Source organism: Triticum aestivum, chromosome 2D (genome assembly GCF_018294505.1).
Source record: "Triticum aestivum cultivar Chinese Spring chromosome 2D, IWGSC CS RefSeq v2.1, whole genome shotgun sequence".
Classification (NCBI taxonomy): Eukaryota; Viridiplantae; Streptophyta; class Magnoliopsida; order Poales; family Poaceae; genus Triticum; species Triticum aestivum.
This window is the reverse complement of record NC_057799.1, coordinates 618429857-618452912: the sequence shown is the minus strand read 5'-3', so window position 1 is coordinate 618452912 and position 23056 is coordinate 618429857. Positions and strand designations below refer to the sequence as shown.

The 23056-nt window shown below is 46.7% G+C and overlaps 1 protein-coding gene and 1 pseudogene across 1 annotated transcript; both read right to left on the bottom strand.

Annotated features, from left to right (window-relative positions):
- Positions 1-13971: 13971 nt before the first annotated feature.
- Positions 13972-15361, bottom strand: LOC123050443 (phenolic glucoside malonyltransferase 1-like). Its single transcript, XM_044473235.1, has 2 exons — positions 14714-15361; positions 13972-14646 (listed from the first exon to the last, which is right to left on the bottom strand). The coding sequence occupies exons 1-2, from the start codon at positions 15359-15361 to the stop codon at positions 13972-13974; spliced, it is 1323 nt and encodes a 440-aa protein (XP_044329170.1).
- A 5372-nt stretch (positions 15362-20733) lies between these two features.
- Positions 20734-22416, bottom strand: LOC123050442 (anthocyanin 5-aromatic acyltransferase-like; annotated as a pseudogene).
- Positions 22417-23056: the final 640 nt, after the last annotated feature.

Genomic DNA, 23056 nt, shown 5'->3' with positions numbered 1-23056 from the left:
CCCAGCTAATGGCTGTAATTCAAAAAAAAGATCAAATTGACTGTAAATTCTACCGCGCAAAAAAAGACTGTAAATTCTGAAAAAATGGGTTGAATACGTGCCACATTTTTGGAGGCTGAAATGTGGGCCAATAGGTCGAAGCCAACGCAAGTCGTTGTCAATTTATTCAACAAATGATTCTGACATGTTAGCCGTTGGATTTACATCCAACGACCGGCATCCATCTTCAATCTCTCGTCTTCTTCCTCCAGCGCCGCCGGGACCACCTCCCGCCTCCTGCTGCTAGCAGCTCTGCTTAGCACGCTTCGCTATGAAGCGCTACTCCACCGTTGGCCAGGCCATCCCTCCACCCCTCCACACCTCTTGTTATTCTCCACCGACTGCCGAACCACACCGCACTAGAACCAGTTAACCCTCGTACACCTCTCCGTCGGCGACTCTACTCCCGCGTCGTCCCATCTCCGGCTCGTTGCTGCCCGGGGCCTCGCCGTCGTCCACCACCTTGGATGCGCTCGGCGCGGAGTGGTCAACGAACAACACCATCGGAAGTAGACTGTGCGTGGAGAGGCGGACAGCTGGGTCCACGGCCGCACACAAGGAAATGCCTCCTTATTACGCGCAAAATAATGATTCCTCCACCTGACATCTGGGACCCACCGGAAGGGCCTCTGTATTTTGCGAAAATAACGTGCCCCCCGCTGACATGTCGGACCCACCAGCTATCTTCGCACGCAAGGAAGTGCCTCCTTATTACGCATAAAAAAATGAATACTCCCCCTGCCAGCTGGAACCCAGCATAGTGGGAGGCTGACTTGTGGGCCTACCAAGTTGACGGGGACGGAGGGCTTTGTCAACTTAGTCAATATGAACGATTCTAGCTCCTGTTACCATACGATGTTCATCCAATGGCCGTAGTGCTTCTTCAATCTCTGGTCTTCTTGCTCCAACCGCCCAAACCAGCGCCGGTCGTGCCGCGTGCTCCTGCCTCCCGTGGCCGGCTGTGATGCCGCGGAGGCCTCACCGCCCCCTACTACTCCCACCGCTGGCCAGGCCATCCCTCTACTCACCCACACCCCCTGTTATTCTGCGGCGACAGCAGCCTCTCACCGCAGCCGGACCAGTGAACCCTCGTACTCCGCTTCGCGTGGGCATCTACTGCTGCGTCTTCCCCGGCTCCGAGTCGTCCCCTTCCTAGTCCTCGCCGTTGTCCACCGCCGTGGTGCTCTCGGCGCGTCATGGTCAACGTGGTCAAGGAACGACTTCCATCGGACGTGGACTGTACGTGGAGAGGCTGACAACTGGGTCCACGGCCGCAGCAAGGAAGTGCCTCCTTATTACGCGCAAAATAATGATTCCTCCACCTGACAACGGGGACCCACCGGACGGGCCACCGTATTTCGCGAAAAAAACGTTTCCCCCTGACTGCTGGGACCCACTAGCTACATCTTCGCACGCAAGGAAGTGCGTCCGGGCAAAAAAAACTATTCGCCCCCTGACTGCTGGGACCCACCAGCTACATTTTCGCACGCAAGGAAGTGCGTCCGCGCAAAAAAAAACGATTCGCCCCCCTGACTGCTGGGACCCACCAGCCACATCTTTGCACGCAAGGAAGTGCCTGACAGTCGGGACCCACCTGGTCGAAGCGTACGTAGCATTGTCATTCTGGTCGCGAACGTGTACGTACATATATACTGGTGGATGTAGAGGCACGCACGTGTCGTAGTAGAGGCGCGTACGTGTCGTAGTAGAGGCGCGCACGTAACATGTACACGTACGTATAGCGGCCAGGGTGCAAGAAAGAAAATACGGCCACGTATGTGTACATACGTGCGGGGTCTCGAACGCCTACTCGCGCATACGTACGGCCAGGGCTCGTGTACATGGCTGGGTCGGAACGGAGAAACAGCGTCGTCGTCGTGTTCATGGGGAGGCAACGGAATGCGTCGTGTTCATCGGGAGGCAACGGAACGCGTGGGAGCCAGCCGGCTAGGTCGGAACGGAATGCGTGGTCGTGTTCATCGGGAGGGCTTGGACGGAACAGGCGATGGAAACGAGGCCTGGTGTACCGCAAAACGGAGGAAACAGACCTCCTACGTTCGGAACGGGGTCCTGTTGATCGGGAGGGGTCTGGCGTACTGCAAAACGGAAGAAACGGACCTCCTACGGTCGAAACGGGGGTCCTGTTGATCGGGAGGGGTGTGGCGTACCGCAAAATGGAGGAAACGGACCTCCTACGGTCGAAACGGGGGTCCTGTTGATTGGGAGGGGTGTGGCGTACTGCAAAACGGACGAAACGGACCTCGTACGGTCGAAGCGGGGGTCTTGTTGATCGGGAGGGGTGTGGCGTACCGCAAAACGGACGAAACGGACCTCCTACGGTCGAAACGGGGGTCTTGTTCATCGGGAGGGGTGTGGCGTACCGCAAAACGGGACTCCACGGGATACTGTTCATCTCCACCGTCGACCTCCTCCAGCCTCCACGGGCTACCGTCGACCTCCTCCAGCCTCCACGGGCTCCTGTTCATCCAGCCTCCACCGCGCGCTACTCCACCGGCTACTGTTCAACCACCCCTCCACGGGCACCCCTCCACCGTCTACTGTTCATCCAGCCCTCCACACCACGGGGTCCTGTTCAACCACCCCTCCACGGGCACCCCTCCACCGTCTACTGTTCATCCAGCCCTCCACCACACCACGGGGTCCTGTTCATCCAGAGGCAACGCCACCGCTCACTGTTCATCCAACCCCCCTCCCCCCCGGCAACGCTCACTGTTCATCAAATCGATCGGCTTCAGTTAGCAGCAGTAGCGAAGGAATCGCTCAATCGGGTTCAGTTAACAGCCATCGATCGATCGCTTGGGTTCAGTAACGCGTAGCCTGCTGTGCAATCGCTCGGGTTCAGTTAGAGCCCAACGCCTCGCTCGGGTTCAGTTAGAGCCAACGCGTCGCACACACGCGCGTACGTCTAAGAGAGAAACGCGCATCGCTCGGCCCCCGACCTCCCACCGTAACCGGGAACTCCCCGAAATTTTCCTCCCCCTTGCTTCTACCACAGTTTTTTCCGTCATGGACGGCCCAAAGAATATCATGCAGCTGCGTCTCCGGCCCGCCCAGGACGAAAAGCCCATTTTCTGTCATGATTTTTTGTCATAGAAGTAGGAGCCCACCACATCTATGATGATACCGGGTTTTGTCAAAATTATCGTCATAGAAGTGTCATATGTATGACAGAAAAAAATTCGTTCGGCCCAAAATGTCACGGATGTGTCTTTATTTTGTAGTGCAACCATCCTCGATCACCAATTTCATGATGCTCACCGCTGTGCGTGAGTAATTCCATCGTAGGCTTGCTGGACGGTGATGGGTTGGATGAGATTTATCATGTAATCGAGTTAGTTTTGTTAGGGTTTGATCCCTAGTATCCATTATGTTCTAAGATTGATGTTGCTATGACTTTGCTATGCTTAATGCTTGTCACTAGGGCCCGAGTGCCATGATTTCAGATCTGAACCTATTATGTTTTCATGAATATATGTGAGTTCTTGATCCTATCTTGCAAGTCTATAGTCACCTACTATGTGTTATGATCCGGCAACCCCGAAGTGATAATAATCGGGACCACTCCCGGTGATGACCATAGTTTGAGGAGTTCATGTATTCACTATGTGTTAATGCTTTGGTCCGGTACTCTATTAAAAGGAGGCCTTAATATCCCTTAGTTTCCGCTAGGACCCCGCTGCGACGGGAGCGTAGGACAAACGATGTCATGCAAGTTCTTTTCCATAAGCACATATGACTATATTCGGAATACATGCCTACATTACATTGATGAATTGGAGCTAGTTCTGTGTCACCCTATGTTCTAACTGTTGCATGAATAATCGCATCCGGCATAATTCTCCATCACCGATCCAATGCCTACGAGCTTTTCATATATTGTTCTTCGCTTATTTACTTTTCCGTTGCTACTGTTACAATCACTACAAAACCCAAAAATATTACTTTTGCTACCGTTACCGTTACTTCCATACTACTTTGCTACTAATTACTTTGCTGCAGATATTAAGTTATCCAGGTGTGGTTGAATTGACAACTCAACTGCTAATACTTGAGAATATTCTTTTGCTCCCCTTGTGTCGAATCAATAAATTTGGGTTGAATACTCTACCCTCGAAAACTGTTGCGATCCCCTATACTTGTGGGTTATCAAGACTATTTTCTAGCACCGTTGCCGGGGAGCATAGTCTTTGAGTCACTTGGGATTTATATCTGCTGGTCACTATGAGGAACTTGAAAGACGAGAAAACTAAAATTTATCCCTCAACTACGAGGGGAGGTAAGGAACTGCCATCTAGCTCTACACTTGATTCACCTTCTGTTTTGAGTAAGCTTGCGACACCTAAACCTGCACCCGCTATTAATTCTAATATGTCGCATGTTATTGATGATGCCCCTTCTGCTATGCATAATACTTATGATGAAACTACTTCTATGCTTGATACTACTGTGCCACTTGGTGAATTTCTTGATGAACAAATTGCTAGGGCTAGAGAGAATGAAATTATTGAAAATCATAATATTGATGAAAGTGATGATGAAGATTCTCCCCCAAGATATGAATTGCCTGTTGTGCCTGAGGGTTATGTTATGGATGGATAAACTGCTAGAGACTTTCTTGCTTGCATTGATAGAAGTGATCTTAAGAAATTATTAGCTAAGCTGAAGCAAAAATCTCTGAATGCTAGAATGAAATATGATCCTGCTTATGCTACTTCACCTATCTTTGTTACTGATAAGGATTATGAATTCTCTGTCGACCCTGATATAATTACTTTGGTTGAATCCGATCCTTTCTATGGCTATGAATCTGAAATTGTTGTGGCACATCTTACTAAGTTAAATGATATAGCCACCCTGTTCACTAATGATGAGAAAACTCGCTACTACTATATCCTTAAAATATTTCCGTTCTCATTAAAGGGTGATGCTAAGACATGGTTTAATTCTCTTGATCCTGGTTGTCTGCGTAGTCCCCACGACATGATTTATTACTTCTCTGCTAAATATTTCCCTGCTCATAAGAAACAAGCTGCTTTAAGGGATATATATAATTTTGTGCAATTTGAAGAAGAGAGTCTCCCACAAGCTTGGGGGAGGCTTCTCCAACTACTTAATGCTTTGCCTGATCATCCTCTCAAGAAAAATGAAATACTTGATATCTTTTATAATGGACTAACCGATGCTTCCAGAGATCACCTGGATAGTTGTGCTGGTTGTGTTTTCAGGGAAAGAACAACTGATGAAGGTGAAATTCTATTGAATAATATGTTGACAAATGAAAATAATTAGACACTTCCTGAACCAACTCCTAAGCCAACTCCGAAGAAAAGGGGTGTTCTATTTCTCAGTCCTGAAGATATGCAAGAGGCAAAGAAATCTATGAAAGAAAAAGGTATAAAAGATGAAGATGTTAAGAATTTACCTCCTATTGAAGAAATACATGGTCTTAATTTACCGCCTGTTGAAGAAACACATGGTCTTGATAACCCGACACATGTAGTAAAGGTAAATTCTCTCTATAGATATGACAAGCTGAAATCCCGCCTACTAAATTTGCTAGCCAATGCTTAGATGAGTTTGATAACTTTATGGTTAAGCAAGAAAACTTCAATGCTTATTTTGGTAGAGAATTAAAACGCAATGCTTTTATGAGCGAACACTTGAGTGATTATATGTCTAGAGTTAAAGGTGAACTTAAACTCATTTGTAAACATGCTTCTATGGTTACCACTCAAGTAGAACAAGTACTTAAGGCTCAGAATGATTTTCTCAATGAATTGAATAGTAAGAATAATGACTTTGATGTTAGAGTGGCTACTAGAACTGGTAAAATGACTCAGGAACCTTTGTATCCTGAAGGCCACCCTAAGACAATTGAACAAGATTCTTAGAGAAACAATATTGATGCACCTAGTCCTTCTAAAAGGAAGAAAAAGAAAAATGATACGACTTTGCATGCTTCTAGTGAACCTATTGCTGAACCACCTGAGAATCCAAATGATATCTCTATTTCTGATGCTGAAACACAATCTGGTAATGAACATGAACCTAATGAAAATGCTAATGGTGATGTTCATAATGATGCTCAACATAGCAGTGATAATGATGTAGAAATTGAACCTGCTGTTGATCTTGATAACCCACAATCAAAGAATCAACGTTATGATAAGAGAGACTTTGTTGCTAGGAAACACGGTAAAGAAAGAGAACCATGGGTTCAGAAACCCATGCCTTTTCCTCCCAAACCATCCAAGAAAATGGATGATGAGGATTTTGAGCGCTTTGCTGAAATGATTAGACCTATCTTTTTGCGTATGTGATTAACTGATATGCTCAAAATGAATCCTTATGCTAAGTATATGAAGGATATTGTTACAAATAAGAGAAAGATACCGGAAGCTGAAATTTCCACCATGCTTGCTAATTATACATTTAAGGGTGGAATACCTAAGAAACTGGGAGATCCAGGAGTACCCACTCATGCTCCATTAAAAGAAACTATGTTAAAACTGCTTTATGTGATCTTGGCGCCGGTGTTAGTGTTATGCCTCTCTCTTTATATTGTAGACTTGAATTGAATAAGTTGACACCTACTGAAATATCTTTGCAAATGGCTGATAAATCAACTGCTATACCTGTCGGTATTTGTGAGGACGTGCCTGTTGTGGTTGCAAACGTTACTATTTTAACGGACTTTATTATTCTTGATATTCCCGAGGACGATAGTATGTCTATTATTCTTGGAAGACCCTTTTTGAATACTGCAGGGGCTGTTATTGATTGCCACAAAGGCAATGCCACTTTTCATGTTAATGGTAATGAGCATACGGTACACTTTCCGAGGAAACAACCTCAAGTTCGTAGTATAAACTCTATTGGAAAAATTCCATCGATTATTTTTTGGAGGTTTTGAATTTCTTCTTCCTACTGTTAAGAAGAAATATGATATTCTTATTATTGGGGACGTGCATATCCCCGTTGAGCTAACATAGTGTTATTCGAAATTTCTCCGGTTTCATGTTACTCGAAATGAGTTTGTTAACAAGACTTGATCAACCTTGTTAGTGGATTCCTTTTGATGAGCATGAGATAGATGAAGTTAGAAAGCACAACCTTCTGTACCCTCCTTTTGCTTTCTGTTATTTAGATTAAATAAAGTAAAACTAGTATTTTTTGTCTGTTTTCTGAATGATCCGTGCAATGAAAAATACCCCAAAAATAAAAGTTCTCCAAATGCCCCGAAATTGAAATATGATTTTTTCTGGAATATTTGAGAATATCTGGCACTGAGAACACAGCAGGGGGAGCAAGCACCTGGTCACGAGGGTCCAAGGCGCGCCCACCCCCCTGGGCGCGCCCCCTGCCTTGTGGGCCCATGGTGGCTCCCCTCCACTTATTCCTGCACCCACACACTCCTTCTTCCTCCCAAAAAAAATCACCAACCAGCTCAAGCACGAGTTCTTGCTCATTTTGCTACGATTTTCGATCTCCTAGCTCAATGCTCCTCTCACAAAACTGATTTGGGGGATTGTTCTTTGGTATGTGACTCCTCAATGGTCCAATTAGTTTTTGTTCTAGTGCTTAATTCATTGCAAATTTTTGCTGCCTAGGTGATCATGTTCTTGAGCTTGCATGTCAAATTTATATGGTTCCAAGTAGTTCTAATGCATGATATAGCTTCTAGGCACTTGTGGGAGTAGTTGCTATCAATTTTTTTGAGTTTGGTTCACTTTTATTTGAAGTTACTAAAATTTTCAGAAATTTTTTAAAGGAAGAAATATGTTTAGGAAAATGTACCAAGGTGGTCCTTCAAGGAAGCAAGGACCCAGGCCCGCAATACGCGATGCGGACGATGAACCACCGAGGGAAGCTCAAGTGCGGGCTTCTGAATGGCCTTCGGAGGACTTTATGGATTGAGCAAGAATCAAGGAAGTATTTAACGCATATGTGCGTAATGCTGATATTGAGAGCTTTGAGGCAGATAAGTGCCGTCAGTACCACTATCTCACTGATTCCTTTGTGAGAAGGTTTGAATTTTCATCATCACGCAATTCTCAAACTTTCCTGTTTGATCTTTATGAAAATTCTTATACTATGGACTTAGAGGATTTTAATACTGCTTGCAAACTTCCACAATGGGGTAGTCCTAGTGAACCTCGCAAATCTGAATTTAGAGATTTTCTTGCTAGTATAACTGTGGGGGAGTCTAGAGACATAACACAAGCTACCATAGGGAGCATTCATTTTCCTGCTATACATTATTTTGCTCTCTTCATAGGTAGGTGCATCAATGGTAAGGATGAAGCATGTCACATGTGTGTCCCTGATCTTAGTGTTCTCAGGAGTGCTGTATTAGGAGATAAACATTATAATTTGGGAGCCATTGTTGCACGTAGGTTGCATAATAATAGAATTAATGGAGATTTCTTTGGTGGAATTTATGCAACCTGTTTAGCTAATTTTCTTGGTATACCCATACGTGAGTATGATATTGAGTTTCCTCCTGTTTATTTAGATTATGAGGCTATGTTTCGTCATCAGTTTGTTGAGAGGAACGATCAGTTCCTCCAGTACCGACTAATCTTTGACAGACGACGCACCTATCACGTCGCTCTCCCTGCCCCTACTTTCTTTGATTTTCAGGCAAAGGGGAGGTATGTCATAACCAGGGGGAGGCGGACGAGTACGAGAGGAGGGCTGAGACAGCTCGCCTCCAAGCTGCAGCCCACGATGCAATAGCCACTGCATCTCAGTACGACCCCAGTTATAACTTCGGATATCCGCCAGGCCAGCCATGGCAATAGACCAACTTAGGCCAAAAGCCTAAGCTTGCGGGAGTACGTATTTCTCACCGACATTACATTTATGTTCACACACTCATTGCTAGTTTTCGGTGCTCATACTTTTTCATTGTGCTATCAATGCTAGTTTATTTCCTTCTTCTTGCTTTCTTCTTGTGTGCTTGAATAACCTTAAGAAAAACCAAAAAGAATTAGTTGTAGCTTTTAGCTAGTTTACTTTCTTGTTGTAGTAGTAATAATTAAAAGAAAACCCAAAAATATTTCATGTTCTTCTTTTGCTTGTTGGGAGCTTTCCCGTGTAAATAGTTTTATTTCTTTTCTTTTCTTTGGGGGTCGATAGGAGAAGACCATGATGAAAATGTTGAAGTGGCTCTTATATGCATTATTGTTGATTTAACCAAGAGCCCGTATTGCCTTGTCTTCTCCTGTTTATCAGATGCTTGCAGATTCCAGCTTAGTCCAATGCACGCGCACTATTATTATTATTCACATCGTTCGGTCGTGCAAGTGAAAGGCAATTATGATGATATATGATGGACTGATTGAGATAAGAGAAGCTGGTATCAACTCGACCTCTTTTGTTTTTGTAAATATGATTAGTTCATCGTTCCTGATTCAGCCTATTATGAATAAACATGTTTGCAATGACAATTAGAGATTATAGTTGCTTATGCCATGCTTAATTAGCTAGGAGTTTATAACGGTTTACCTTGCGTGCCAACATGCTATTAAAATGGTTGTGATGTGGTATAGTAGGGTGGTATCCGGAAATCCCTTTTGGTGACCGAGCTCCAATGAGGTCTCCAAATTCAAATTTCATCAAAATTCATATTTTTATGTTTCAAAAAATTCTGAAAAAAAACACAGCTATACATGAAGGCATAACACACATGTGTAAATTTTCAGGGCAAAATACGTTGAACTCAGGGCTGTGCAAAAAAGACAAATCTAGGGTTGTTTAACACATGATACTATTCATTCTCTCATGCCATGAATTTGTCTTTTTTGTACAGGTCGCAATTCAAGGTATTTCATCATGAATTTTTACACACATGTGGGTTACATCCTTACATATACGCATATTTTTTTCAGAATTTTTTGAAACATAAAAATTTGAATTTGAATTTTTCAAAAATAAAGGGCTCCATGGAGCTCGGCCTCCAAAACGCCATTCTCGGTGGTATCCTCCTTTGAATGATTCGAGTGACTTGACTTGGCACATGTTCACGCATGTAGTTGAAACAAATCAACATAGCCTTCACGATATTTATGTTCATGGTGGATTATATCCTACTCATGCTTGCAGTCAATGTTTATTAATTTTAATGCATGTTCATGACTGTTGTCGCTCTCTAGCTCGCTTCCCAGTCTTTTGCTAGCCTTCACTTGTACTAAGCGGGAATACTGCTTGTGCATCCAATCCCTTAAACCCCAAAGTTATTCCATATGAGTCCACTATACCTTCCTATATGCGGTATCTACTTGCCGTTCCAAGTAAATTTGTATGTGCCAAACTCCAAACCTTCAAATGAAATTCTGTTTTGTATGCTCGAATAGCTCATGTATCAACTAGGGTTGTCTGTATCTTCCATGATAGGCGGGTTATTCTCAAGAGGAGTGGACTCCGCTCCTCATTCGCGGGAAAATGGCTGGTCACCGGGATGTCCAGACCCATGCATGCTTTAAGCAAATCAAATCAAAATAATTGCAAACAAAACTCCCCCAGGATTGTTGTTAGTTGGAGGCACCCGTTGTTTCGGGCAAGCCATGGATTGATGTTTGTTAGTGGAGGGGGAGTATAAACTTTACCATTCTGTTTAGGAACCGCCTATAATGTGTGTAGCATGGAAGATATCGCCATCTCTCGGTTGTTATGTTAACAATGAAAGTATGCCGCTCAAAATATTATTTATCTCTGCTTTAAAACGAGCTCTGGCACCTCTACAATTCCCTGCTTCCCTCTGCGAAGGGCCTATCTATTTACTTTTATGTTGAGTTATCACCCTCTTATTAAAAAGCACCAGCTGGAGAGCACCGCTGTCATTTGCATCCATTTCTATTAATTTATATTGGGTATGACTATGACTGGATCTCTTTTACCATGAATTACAATGTTTAGTCAGTCCTTGATCTTTAAAGGTGCTCTGCATTTATGTTTTGCGGTCTCAGAAAGGGCTAGCGAGATACCATCTTGTTATATCATATAATGATTGTTCTGAGAAAGTGTTGTCATCCGAGATTCATTATTATTGCTCGCTAGTTGATTATGCCATTGATATGAGTAAACATGAGACCTAAGTGTTATTGTGAATATGGTTGGTCATAATCTTTGCTAAAAACATGAATGCTGGCTTTACATATTTACAACAAAAAGAGCAAACAGAGTTTGTAAATTTTTTCTTTATCACTTTCAGTTTATCAACTGAATTGCTTGAGGATAAGCAAAGGTTTAAGCTTTGGGGAGTTGATACGTCTCCATCGTATCTACTTTTCGAAACACTTTTGCCCTTGTTTTGGACTCTAACTTGCATGATTTTAATGGAACTAACCCGGACTGACGCTGTTTTCAGCAGAATTGCCATGATGTTATTTTTGTGCAGAAACAAAAGTTCTCAGAATGACCTGAAACTTCACGGAGATTACTTTTGGAAATAATAAAAAATACTAGCGAAAGAATCAAGGCCAGGGGGCCCACACCCTGTCCATGAGGGTGGGAGGCGCGCCTGCCCCCTGGGCGTGCCCCCTGCCTCGTGGGCCCCCTGGTGCTCCACCGACCTCAACTCCAACTCTATATATTCATGTTCGGGAAGAAAAAAATCAGAGAAAAGGATTCATTGCGTTTTACGATACGGAGCCGCCGCCATGCCCTAAACTCCCTCGGGAGGGCTGATCTGGAGTCCGTTAGGGGCTCCGGAGAGGGGAATCTGTCGTCATCGTCATCATCAACCATCCTCCATCACCAATTTCATGATGCTCACCGCCGTGCGTGAGTAATTCCATCGTAGGCTTGCTGGACGGTGATGGGTTGGATGAGATTTATCATGTAATCGAGTTAGTTTTGTTAGGGTTTGATCCCTAGTATCCATTATGTTCTGAGATTGATGTTGCTATGACTTTGCTATGCTTAATGCTTGTCACTAGGGCCCGAGTGCCATGATTTCAGATCTGAACCTATTATGTTTTCATGAATATATGTGAGTTCTTGATCCTATCTTACAAGTCTATAGTCACCTACTATGTGTTATGATCCGGCAACCCCGAAGTGACAATAATCGGGACCACTCCCGGTGATGACCATAGTTTGAGGAGTTCATGTATTCACTATGTGCTAATGCTTTGTTCCGGTACTCTATTAAAAGGAGGCCTTAATATCCCTTAGTTTCCGCTAGGACCCCGCTGCCACGGGAGGGTAGGACAAAAGATGTCATGCAAGTTCTTTTCCATAAGCACGTATGACTATATTCAAAATACATGCCTACATTACATTGATGAATTGGAGCTAGTTCTGTGTCACCCTATGTTATAACTGTTGCATGAATAATCGCATCCGGCATAATTCTCCATCACCAATCCAATGCCTACGAGCTTTTCATATATTGTTCTTCGCTTATTTACTTTTTCGTTGCTACTGTTACAATCACTACAAAACTCAAAAATATTACTTTTGCTACCATTACCGTTACTTCCATACTACTTTGCTACTAAATACTTTGCTGCAGATATTAAGTTATCCAGGTGTGGTTGAATTGACAACTCAACTGCTAATACTTGAGAATATTCTTTGGCTCCCCTTGTGTCGAATCAATAAATTTGGGTTGAATACTCTACCCTCGAAAACTGTTGCGATCCCCTATACTTGTGGGTTATCAGGCGGCAGCTTTGGGCGGCACGTCTTCCCTTCCTACCCTAGATGTGATCTCGTCTGGCGGAGCTCCTGGCAGCGCAGCGCGTCCAGGCTATGGTGGCAGCCCTGTCCGTTGGTGGTGGTGGTGTTGGGCAGGCAGGCGCCCTCGGAGGCTGCTGGGCACTTGGTGGTGCTGGCAGCTGTGGTGTGGCTCGGCGGGGTGGTGCCGGCTGTCATGGCGATGGTGCGGCTGTTCACAAGTGGCTCCTTCGGCAAGGTGCCGTGGCAGTAGCGATGTGAATCAACTTGGACGATGCGGCCCCATTCCGATGGGTTGGATTGTAGGTGTGCGATGATACGGATGAAAATCCAGCCCGACTTTGGTCGGTGCCAGCGGCGACGATACCTGTGGATGTCGTTCACCTCCCCTGAAGGCGTCGTTGTGGTGCGTCGACACCTCGCTCCCTCTCATTTGGTATGTTGTCTCCGGGCCTTGATTCGGTTCCGAATCGGCGATGACGGCGTCATTGGCGCCGTTCCTCCGTTGGGAGCATCGTTTGTTGGAGGAGGGCTTGGAGGTTCCTTGTTGTGTTTCTTCGGTGCTCGCCGCTGCTCTGGATTGTTCTTCAAGGGCGCTATGTACGCCATCGCGGGTGTTTCCAAGACGATGGCTTTCACGGAGTTGTCCGAGTCCCGCCACCCACCTGCCAACTCTCTTTAGGGGCTCATGGGTGGAGGGTGCGTTGGCAAGGAGAGTTCTTTCGAGTTGTTGCTCTTCGGAAGTGATCGATGTTGGTCGAGACACGGCCTTGTTAGACTTCTTGGGGCAGGCTCTCTTGCGTTGTGGTTGTTTTGTGATCGTTGAGTTGGAGTGGTTCTTGCTTCTCACTGGGAGGTGGTGGGAGCTTCTTGTATTTTATTCTCTATCTTCTATAAAGCCAAATTTGTGTGCTCTCAAAAAAAAAGATTTGAATGTCTTTTTTCTTGTAAAGACGTGTTTACAAACCCTTGTGATATTTAATATATATGACATTAGTCCTTTTGTCACAAGAAATAGAGCTTTGTCAAGCGTGATATCTAAAACAGGGGACTCTCAGTCGAGTCGGGACTAGTAGTTGCAAAACAAAACAGAATGTGTAGTACTTCATATTGTATAATTTTAGTATTGTAAATAATTATATTTTTAAATATACACTTTTAAAACATTACAGTTTTAAACAAATTTTATATGCGAAGTAAAAATAAATGGAGGAGTACTTCCTACATTTAACCGACTAACTCGAGCAACTGAGACTTGAACTCGACCATTTGCGCCGGTTCGAGCAGCGAGACCGATACCTGCACGCCCTGGCCGTCCCTGCCGCGCATCAGCGCCACCTGCCCGTCGCGGATCATCCTGGTGTTCTCCGTCCGCCTCGGCCTGCCCCACCCGAAGTCCGCGAGCTCGTAGGCCCGGAAGCTCGACGAGCCAGACACGTTCATCAGCCGTTCCATGGCGATCTTGAACGCCGGTGCCAAGAAATCGCACCCGGCCATCGGGTCCTCCGTCTTCTTGCGGACCTCCTCCTGCACCGCCCGCGCCGCGGCCGCCAGGGCGTGCTCGTCGCGGAGCTCGCGCGCGGGGAGGCTCGCGATGCATCCGGTGAGGCACGCGCCGAAGTATCCCGCGTCGACGGGAGGGTCAAGGCGGTGCTGGGCATCCGCGAGGAAGCCGACCATCACGTCGTCGTCGGAGGCGAACGGCTTGCACCGGGCGAAGCACGTCCAGGCGAGCGCGACGACGGCGATGAAGGTGGACGGGGGGCGAGGCGGGGCCGCGCCGGAGGATTCGCCGAGACGCAAGATGCGCTCCTTGAGGCGCTGGATGCCCCGCGCGTCCACGGTGAACGTCCGGCGCGTCAACCGTGCACTGTCCTCTAAGAGCGGGGCCGGATATGCCGCCTGAAACGCGTACGATTTGTCACGTACGTCGTGGATGATATAAATTTGGGCTGAGCAATGAACATACCTTTGGTAGATTTGGCGCGTACTTTCTCAAGAAGCTCCTGGCCAGCTCTTGGCCACCAGGCAGCTTGACGAGCGAGCGGTCGAAGCACGGTGTCGCCGCCCGCGTCTCGCCTCGGCATGCCGTCGCCCACGCCTCGACGAACGTCCATAGCGACCGCCCGTCGGCGACACCGTGGTGCACCGTCACCCCGAGCGCCACGCCGCCCTTGAAGCGCGTGGCCTGCACGGCCAGCACGGGGGTCGGCAGCTCGCCCATCTCAACCTCCGGCACGAGCCGCTCGAGCACGTGCACGTCCTGCTTCTCGTTGCCGGCGAGGCGGTGGATGTCGGCGTCGGACTCTGCGACGACGAAATTGATGCCGTCTGAGGAGGAGCAATTGAGGCCGACGTCGCCGGTGTCCTCGAGATGGACGAGCTTGCCGGCGAGCGGCGCGAAGCTGCGTAGAGTCGCGGCGAGGGAGGACCTGAGGGACTGGAGAATGTCAACGAAGGGCGGCATGTCTTCGCCCTCGTACAGCAGGACGTGCTGCAGCACTGGGACGACAACCCACTGCGCCTCCATCGCGGTGAGCTTGATCGGCCCCGGCGGCAGCGCAGCGGTTGCCGGCACGTTGACGTAGCTCGCGTGGATTACTCTCACCGGAGACATGGCGCGCCTGAGCAAGCAGTGGCGGCCCCTTCGTGGGTTTTGTGCGTGAATAATAAGAGCTGGGAAAGTGAGCCGAGAGCACAGGTGCACAGCGCCTTGTACTGCCAAGACAGTGAACGAAAACTAGCACGGCCATGTTCCTGATTGTGGACATGTAATTAATTCTAGATCTATGATACCCTACCGACTACTACTACTGTACAGCAAGCATGACAGTTCTGCTAAAATGCAGGCCAAAATCATAAAATTCAGAGGAGTTCATTTTGTGCTAAAATTTTCTGATAAGGTTAAATAGTGATTTTGGTCTAAAATGCAAGCGCCTCGCTCTATCTTGAAGAGTCAAATTTCCAGTGCTCAATTTTGTTAGATTTTATAGGCCTCGCCCACTAAACCTTGTATCTCAGCGGAGTTTAAATTCTGAAATCTTTCAAATTGTATGGCATGTGTGTGTACATAAGGTGGGTTGTTCTCCAACTCCTTGTAGTACGAGAAAACAGAGCAACAACGCGTTTCTCACGTACTCACTCACTCGACTTCACTTTACTTTGGGGAGCGTCTAAGTGCGCCTGCTTGCTCAAGTTGACTACATCCTCGACGTTCGCCTGCCTCCTTTCACTACAGCGGACAACCACCATGGCTGACGATGATGTTCCACATGAGTCTCTGTTGAACTCGTATGAATTGTTCCCTTCTCTCCCTTGAGATGTGTTTTTGGTCAATATGCATGTGCTAGATTTTCTTAGTGTGTCGTATGCGATTTGCCATGTTAGTAATCTTGTGATGATGCTAAGCTGGATTAAGCTTAATCAAAAACCGCCTAATTTTCTAACAATCAAAAAACTTTATCCATTCATGCAATTTTTGTTTGTTGGCTTTGCTGCTGCTCTGAAATCGGGCATGTTTAAGGCTGCTCGCTTCAAGAGATGAGATGACAGACCAAAACTCACGCTATGAATGTGGGGTTTCAGCTAGCACTCTGAGGGGCCTGCTTGGTCCTGAACAAGACAAAGCGTTCTCGGATGTCACTTCAATCTTTGTCGGAGTTGTCATTAGAGTGTTCATATGCGAAATGTCAAAGTACCGTGGGATGCACTTGAATCCAAGTTTGGCACCACCTATGATATTTGTGAACTGTATGTTGCAGACTTGTCCAATGACTATAGAATGATTGAGAACCATTCTGTGGTTGAACAAACTCTTGAGCTTAGAGCTCCTTACGTCTGTGCTGTCCGACAAGTTTATTGCCAGGAGCATTGTTGCTAAGCTTCCTCCTTTGTGGAGGAGCCACATCTGTCAAACACCAAAGACAAGAGATCTCTGTTGAATTCTCATTGGATATTTGGATGTCGGATATAAGGTGATGGAAAATGACACACGTGCTAAGGGAGCAAAGGGACATTCTGCTGCAAATGTTGTGTAGAAAAATGCACACATTTCCAAGTGAAAGAACAAAGTCTCTAATACTACCAACTTCAAAAAGAAGGTCCGAAAGGGGCAAGACAAGGTCAAGGAAAGGGAATTTTGCTGGGTTTAGAGAGCGAAAGACCATTGGTCTCTCGAGCTATGGCCAGAAAAAGGATTGACGAACCATTAGGTGCTAGGATTCCATTGTCCTAATGGGAAGTAGATCACTTAATTATTTGGTTCTTAGCATTGATATAGTCAAACTGAAGTTTACTTCGGGAAATTTGTTCTCTAACACATGGCAAAATATAAATTTATTTTACTATAGTAAATGGCGACTATGTATATGTACATGAAAAATTACGACAGCCATAGCAAATTTGAAAATTTGTTCTCTAACTGAAATGCAAATTTATACAACCACATGGAAAATTTAGAATAAATTTGCAACATCTAGACAAACATAGTTAAACATGGGAAAGGAAGCTCTAGGGTTGTCACTAATCAAACCAATGGGCAGGAGCCACCATTTTCACTCATACTGAAATTGGAGTTGACATGGAGCAGTATCTATATATGCCAACAAGCTGAATATTGATTTGCAATGACATTCAAAAGAAGGAAAACTAATAAGAGTTGTGCTGATCTGTTGAACAAAAAAAAAATACCATGTGATTAAACACATGGTTTTTAGGAGAAACAGATTTTTCTTAATTACCATGACTTAAGAAACAAATTTCATGTAAGTTCAAAAAAATGTCATGTTTAAGAAACAAAAAATGTTTGAATTTCCCATCAGACCATAAGAAACACTTTTTGAACATTTTCCATTGTGTATAAAACAATTTTTTCTTAGAAAATGCAAAATTAACTACATTTGCCATGTGACAAGTAGAAGCATTTCCAAAAGTTGCATGGTTTAGGAGAAAAAAATAGCTAAAGTTGTCATGTGAACATTAAAACAGTTCTCTAAAACTGCCACGTTATGGAGAAATAATTCTCTAAAATTGCCATGTGTACAAAACCAATTTTCTTACAAGTTGCCAAACACCAGAATAGAACATTTGCCATGGTCCAACACCCCATACACTAAACCCCCCTCAAAATTTTGCCCTCCCCGATAGTTGGACACAAGCTACTCTAGCCGTAGCAAATGATTTGTAAAAACATGGCAATATCAGAGGGTGACTAGCATCACCAGTTGTTGGAACTGAACTAATCGGCACAACATCACAAGTAAGACTGGACTTCCCCCGCGAAAAAAAAACATCACAAGTAAGACTGGACTTGAAAGAAAAGGTGAAGAGAAGAGAGGACATCAAACCTCGGACCTGTAGGCCATCCGTCGGGACTGGCTCGGAGATGCCATTGGAGACCGAGGTGACAGCAGTCCGCATGCATCAACAAGCAGAGGCTCCCATCTTGTCGGCGTCAATGACTACCATAGCACCGTGTGTCTCTTGCGCCGCGTCCGGGCAAGAGAAGGGGGTGGATCGGAATCCACCTGATGCGATCTCTATGGTGCTGCTGGCACAGCAGACGCCGTAGAAGGATGATACTACTTCAGGATGTTGCTAACGCGACACTACGATCAGAGACCCTTCGACGAAACTGTGTGCGATGCAATAATCCCAAACGGTGGTGTAAAAGAACCGTCAAAAAAGGTGCAAAACGTTTGCGATGGCGAAGCCATCAAACACGGTTCAGATGTTAGTTGCGCGTGCGATGCAGGGCAAACGGTTCAGTTCAATGAATTGTTTGCGATGAGGAGGAACAAAAGAAACGGGTAGCCAGATGAAGGCGTGTGCGATATACAACATACGGTTCACTCGGATGAACTGTTTGTGATGATGAGGAACAATAGAAACGGGCAGCTAGATAAAGGTGTGTGCGATTGAGGGCATACGCTTCAGAAGGATTAACTGTTTGTGATTAGGCAACAGAACAGAAACGGGTCAGCCAGATCAAAGTGTCAGCGATTGATGGCATACACTTCACATGGAGGAACTGTTTGCAATTAGCCACAACAAACTGTTTGCGATTAGCCACAACAAACTGAAACAGTTAGATAGATCAACGTGTGTGCGCTAGACGGGCAACCATGACAGTTCTGCTAAAATGCAAGCGCCTCGCTCTATCTTGAAGAATCAAATTTCCAGTGGGTAATTTTGTTAGATTTTATGGGCCTCGCCCACTAAATCTTGTATCTCTGCCGAGTTTAAATTCTGAAATCTTTCAAATTGTATGGCATGTGTGTATTTTAGTCATATACTGCTGGTTGAATGGAAGAATCATCAATACATGATCTCAAAAAAAATCATCATTACATAACGTGGGTTGTTCTCCAACCGAAAATGCTAAACACACGGAGCTGCTACGGGACTTTCCAACTATACTTTACACCCCCCCCCCCCCCGTTTTCATGGGGGTGGGGCCCCGGCCTACCCCTCAATCCAATCAAGAACTGACAACTCAATCTCAGTCCGTAAAGGTTAAGTAAACGCCCGTGGATGTAGCATCGCCGGTTCTCCAACTCCTTGTACGAGAAAACAGAGCAACAACGCGCGTACTCACTCACTCAACTTCACTTTCATTTGGGGAGCGTCTAAGTGCGCCTCCTTTCTCTACGGCGGACAACCACCATGGCTGATGATGATGTTTTTTTTTTTTGCGGGATGATGATGTTCCCGCTGATGATGATGTTGCACATGAGTTTCTGTTGAACTCTATGAATGATTCCCTTCTCTCTCTTGACATGTGTCTTTGGTCCATATGCATGTGCTAGACTTTCTTAGTCCGTCGTACGCGATTTGCCATGTTAATAATCTTGTGATGATGCTAAGCTGGATTAAGCTTAATCGATGGCAAAATAACTAGAATGATTGAGAACGTTTCGTTGTTGAACAAGCTCATGAGCTTTAGTGGATGGCAAAATAACTTGAGCTCCTTACGTGTGTGTTGTCCGACAAGTTTATTTCCGGGAGCATTGTTGCTAAGCTCCTTTCTTGGGGGAGGAGCCACTTCTCTGAAATAGCAAAGACAAGAGATCTTTGTTGAATTCTCATTGAATATTTGGATGTTGAATAGAAGGTGAAGGAAAATGACACACGTGCTAAGGGAGCAAATGGACGTTCCATTACAAAATTTGTGTAAAAAAATGAACACAATTTCAAGTGAAAGAACAATGTCTCAAAGACTACCAACTTCATGAAGAAGGTCTCAAAGGAGCAAGACAAAAAGGAAAGGAATCTTTGCTGGGTTTACGAAGCGAAAGACCAATGGTCTCCCCAATGTCCGAAAAGCTATGGCCAGAAAAAGGATTGCCGAATCATGAGGTGTCAGGATTCCATCGTCCTAATGGGAAATAGGAGACTGACTTTTGTTCTTAGCATTGATATAGTCAATCCGAAAAGCTATAGAAGGGTGAAGATCGGCCGTAGTTTGTGCCGCAGTAGATAAGGGCATCTACAATGCCAGCCGCTAATATAGGCGCTTACGGAAAGAAAATAAAGATCTTAATAAAATTAGAAAAATACTTAAGTGTCTTGCCTTCCAACGGCGGGCACTAATTGCGTTCAATAAATAACTAGCCCGGGCGCGGGCGCTTCGAGCTGGTAGAAAAGAGGCTAAGCGCTCGATGCATCATGTTGTGTCGACGCCTAGCAAAACACTAGGATTTCCTAAAGTAACCGCTAATTGGCCGAGAATTAGATCCTGGCGTTCATCCTAAGCGTCCCGTTGGACATGGTTTGGAAGCAAGACGACAAGGGTGCAGTAGCCACTGGGAGTGGGCGATTTGCATCTGCTGACGGAGTAACGCTCCGTGCGCCTCATCCGATGGACCACATAGCGTGGTGCGGAAACTGCCAAGAACGGACTTTTGGTCTATAGAAAATTTTAAAATAAAATCAACCGAAAGAAAAAACATAAGCTGATACTAATGATATTAACGATAAATCTCGGTCGACTTAGGATAATCAAATCCACATAGGAACATCTAAAAAAACCCACATAGAAAAAGAATCAATTGTTTTTGGTTAAACCAAGTAGGTCGAGGAAGTGAGACTTGAACAAGTCCATTTGCGCCGGTTGCAGCAGTGACACGGACACCTGCACCCCGTGGCCGTCTCCGGCACCCATCAGCGCGATCTGACCGTCATGGTTCATCCTGATGGACTCCGTCCGCTTCGGCTTCCCCCATCCGAAGTCGGCGCCCTCGTATGCCCTGAAGCGCGGCGAGCCCGACACATTCATCAGACGGTCCATAGGGCGGCCCGCCCACCAGGAAGTCAGAAAACCCCACGTTGCCACTGGGACCTCTCTCATCTTGCGGACCTCCTCCCGGACTGCCGATGCTGCAACCGCGAGGGCGAGGGCGAACTCGCCGCGAAGCTCTCGTGCGGGGAGGCTCGCGAAACACGGCCAGAGGCACACGCCCATGTACCCCGCCTCGATGGGAGGGTCGAGGCGGTCGCGGACGTCGGTGAAGAAGAAGAGCAGCATGTCGTCGTCGTCGTCCGAGGCGAACGACTTGCACCGGAAGAAGCACGTCCATGCCAGCGCGGCGACAGCGGCGAAGGTGGACGGGGGGCGAGGCGGGCGCGATGCGCCGCTGGCCTCGCCAAGACGGACGATGTGCTGCTTGAGGCGTTGGATGTCCTGCGCATCCAAGGTGAACGTACGACGGGTGAATCGTGTGCGCTCCTCTTCCAGCCACGCAGGCGGTGCCGCCTGAAACGCGTTCGATCCACTTGTCACCAGTAATTGTCTAACCGGGTGAAATCATAATACTCCCTCCGTTCACTTTTGTAAGTCATTTCAGACAACTCAAAATGGATTGTTTTGTACATTGTCTGAAATATCTTCAAGGTATTATAAAAATGAAGAGGAAGTACTAGAATTAGGGGCTGGACATACCAATGGTAGATTCGGCAAGAACTTTCTCAAGACGCTCCTGGCCAGCCCTTCGCCACCTGGTAGCTTGACGTGCGATCGATCGAAGCACGGTGTGGCCGCCGGCATCTCACCCCGACACACCGTCGCCCAGGCCTCAACGAACGTCCACAACGACCGCCCGTCGACGATGGCGTGGTGCACCGTCAGCCCGACAGCCACGCCGCCCTCGAAGCGCGTGGCCTGCACGGCCAGCACCGGGGTCGGCAGCTCGCCCATGTCCACCTACGGCACGAGCCGCTCAAGCAAATGCAGGTCGTGCTCCTCGTCGCCGGCGAGGCGGCGGATGTCGGCGTCGGACTCCGCGACGACGAACCTGACGCCGTCGGTGGCCGAGCAGCTGATGGCGACGTCCCCCGTTTCCTCGAGGTGGACGAGCTTGCCGGCGAGCGGCGCAAAGCTGCCTAGAGTCACGGAGAGGGAGGACCGGAGGGACTGGAGAACGGCGTCAAAGGGCGGCATGTCGGCGCCCACGTAGAGCAGCACGTGCTGCAGCACCGGGAAGGCGACCCACCGCGCCTCCAACGCTGTGAGCTTGATCGGCTCCGGCGGTGGCGCTTCGCTCTCTGGCACACTGACATAGTTGGAGTCGATAATTTTCACCGGCGACATAGCTTGTTCCAGTGGATGATAGGAGCTGAGGAGTGAGGAGAGAGAACGGGTACGTGCACGGCGTCTCTTATATTTGCTCGTCTACTCCCAAGCCGGCCGGTGAACCAAAATGGACAGGATGCACGTTCCTATTTGCAGTCGATCGACATGACGCAACTTAATTATGGGGGACATGCAATTAATTCTGGATCTCTGATGATAGGAGCAATTTATCCACCACCACGCGGTGGGTGTGCCACGGTGTTTTCAAAACCAATAAACTGTTTTAAAATCCCTCAAAGAAAAGAAACTGTTTTAAAATAAAATAAATAAATTCACAAGTACATATACTTTTGAACTATGGGCGTGTTTGGTTGCCTCTAGTGAATATTGCAGGATCGGAGGATGAAAACGATCCAGGCTGAGGAGGGCCTGGTTGAGAGAAAAAGGGAAAAAAGATTTTGGCAAGTAGTTTGGTTGCTTGCCTGTGATGTCTTTGTCACCCTGAAGATGTTTGATTGCATACATGCATGGTGATTAGAGTAGGTAACAACTACACTTAATAGGCATGGGAGTGAACCCTGGAGCTGCAGCTGTCGGGCTCGCCCACGCGCTCGCCGGAGCTGCAGCAGCAGGGCTCGTCTGCTCGGTCGCCGGAGCTGCAGCAGTTGCCAGGCTCGCCCGACCAAGCCGCGCGTCTCTGCGAAGCGGCTGCACGTCGTGCGTCGGCGAGTCCGGGACTGGACG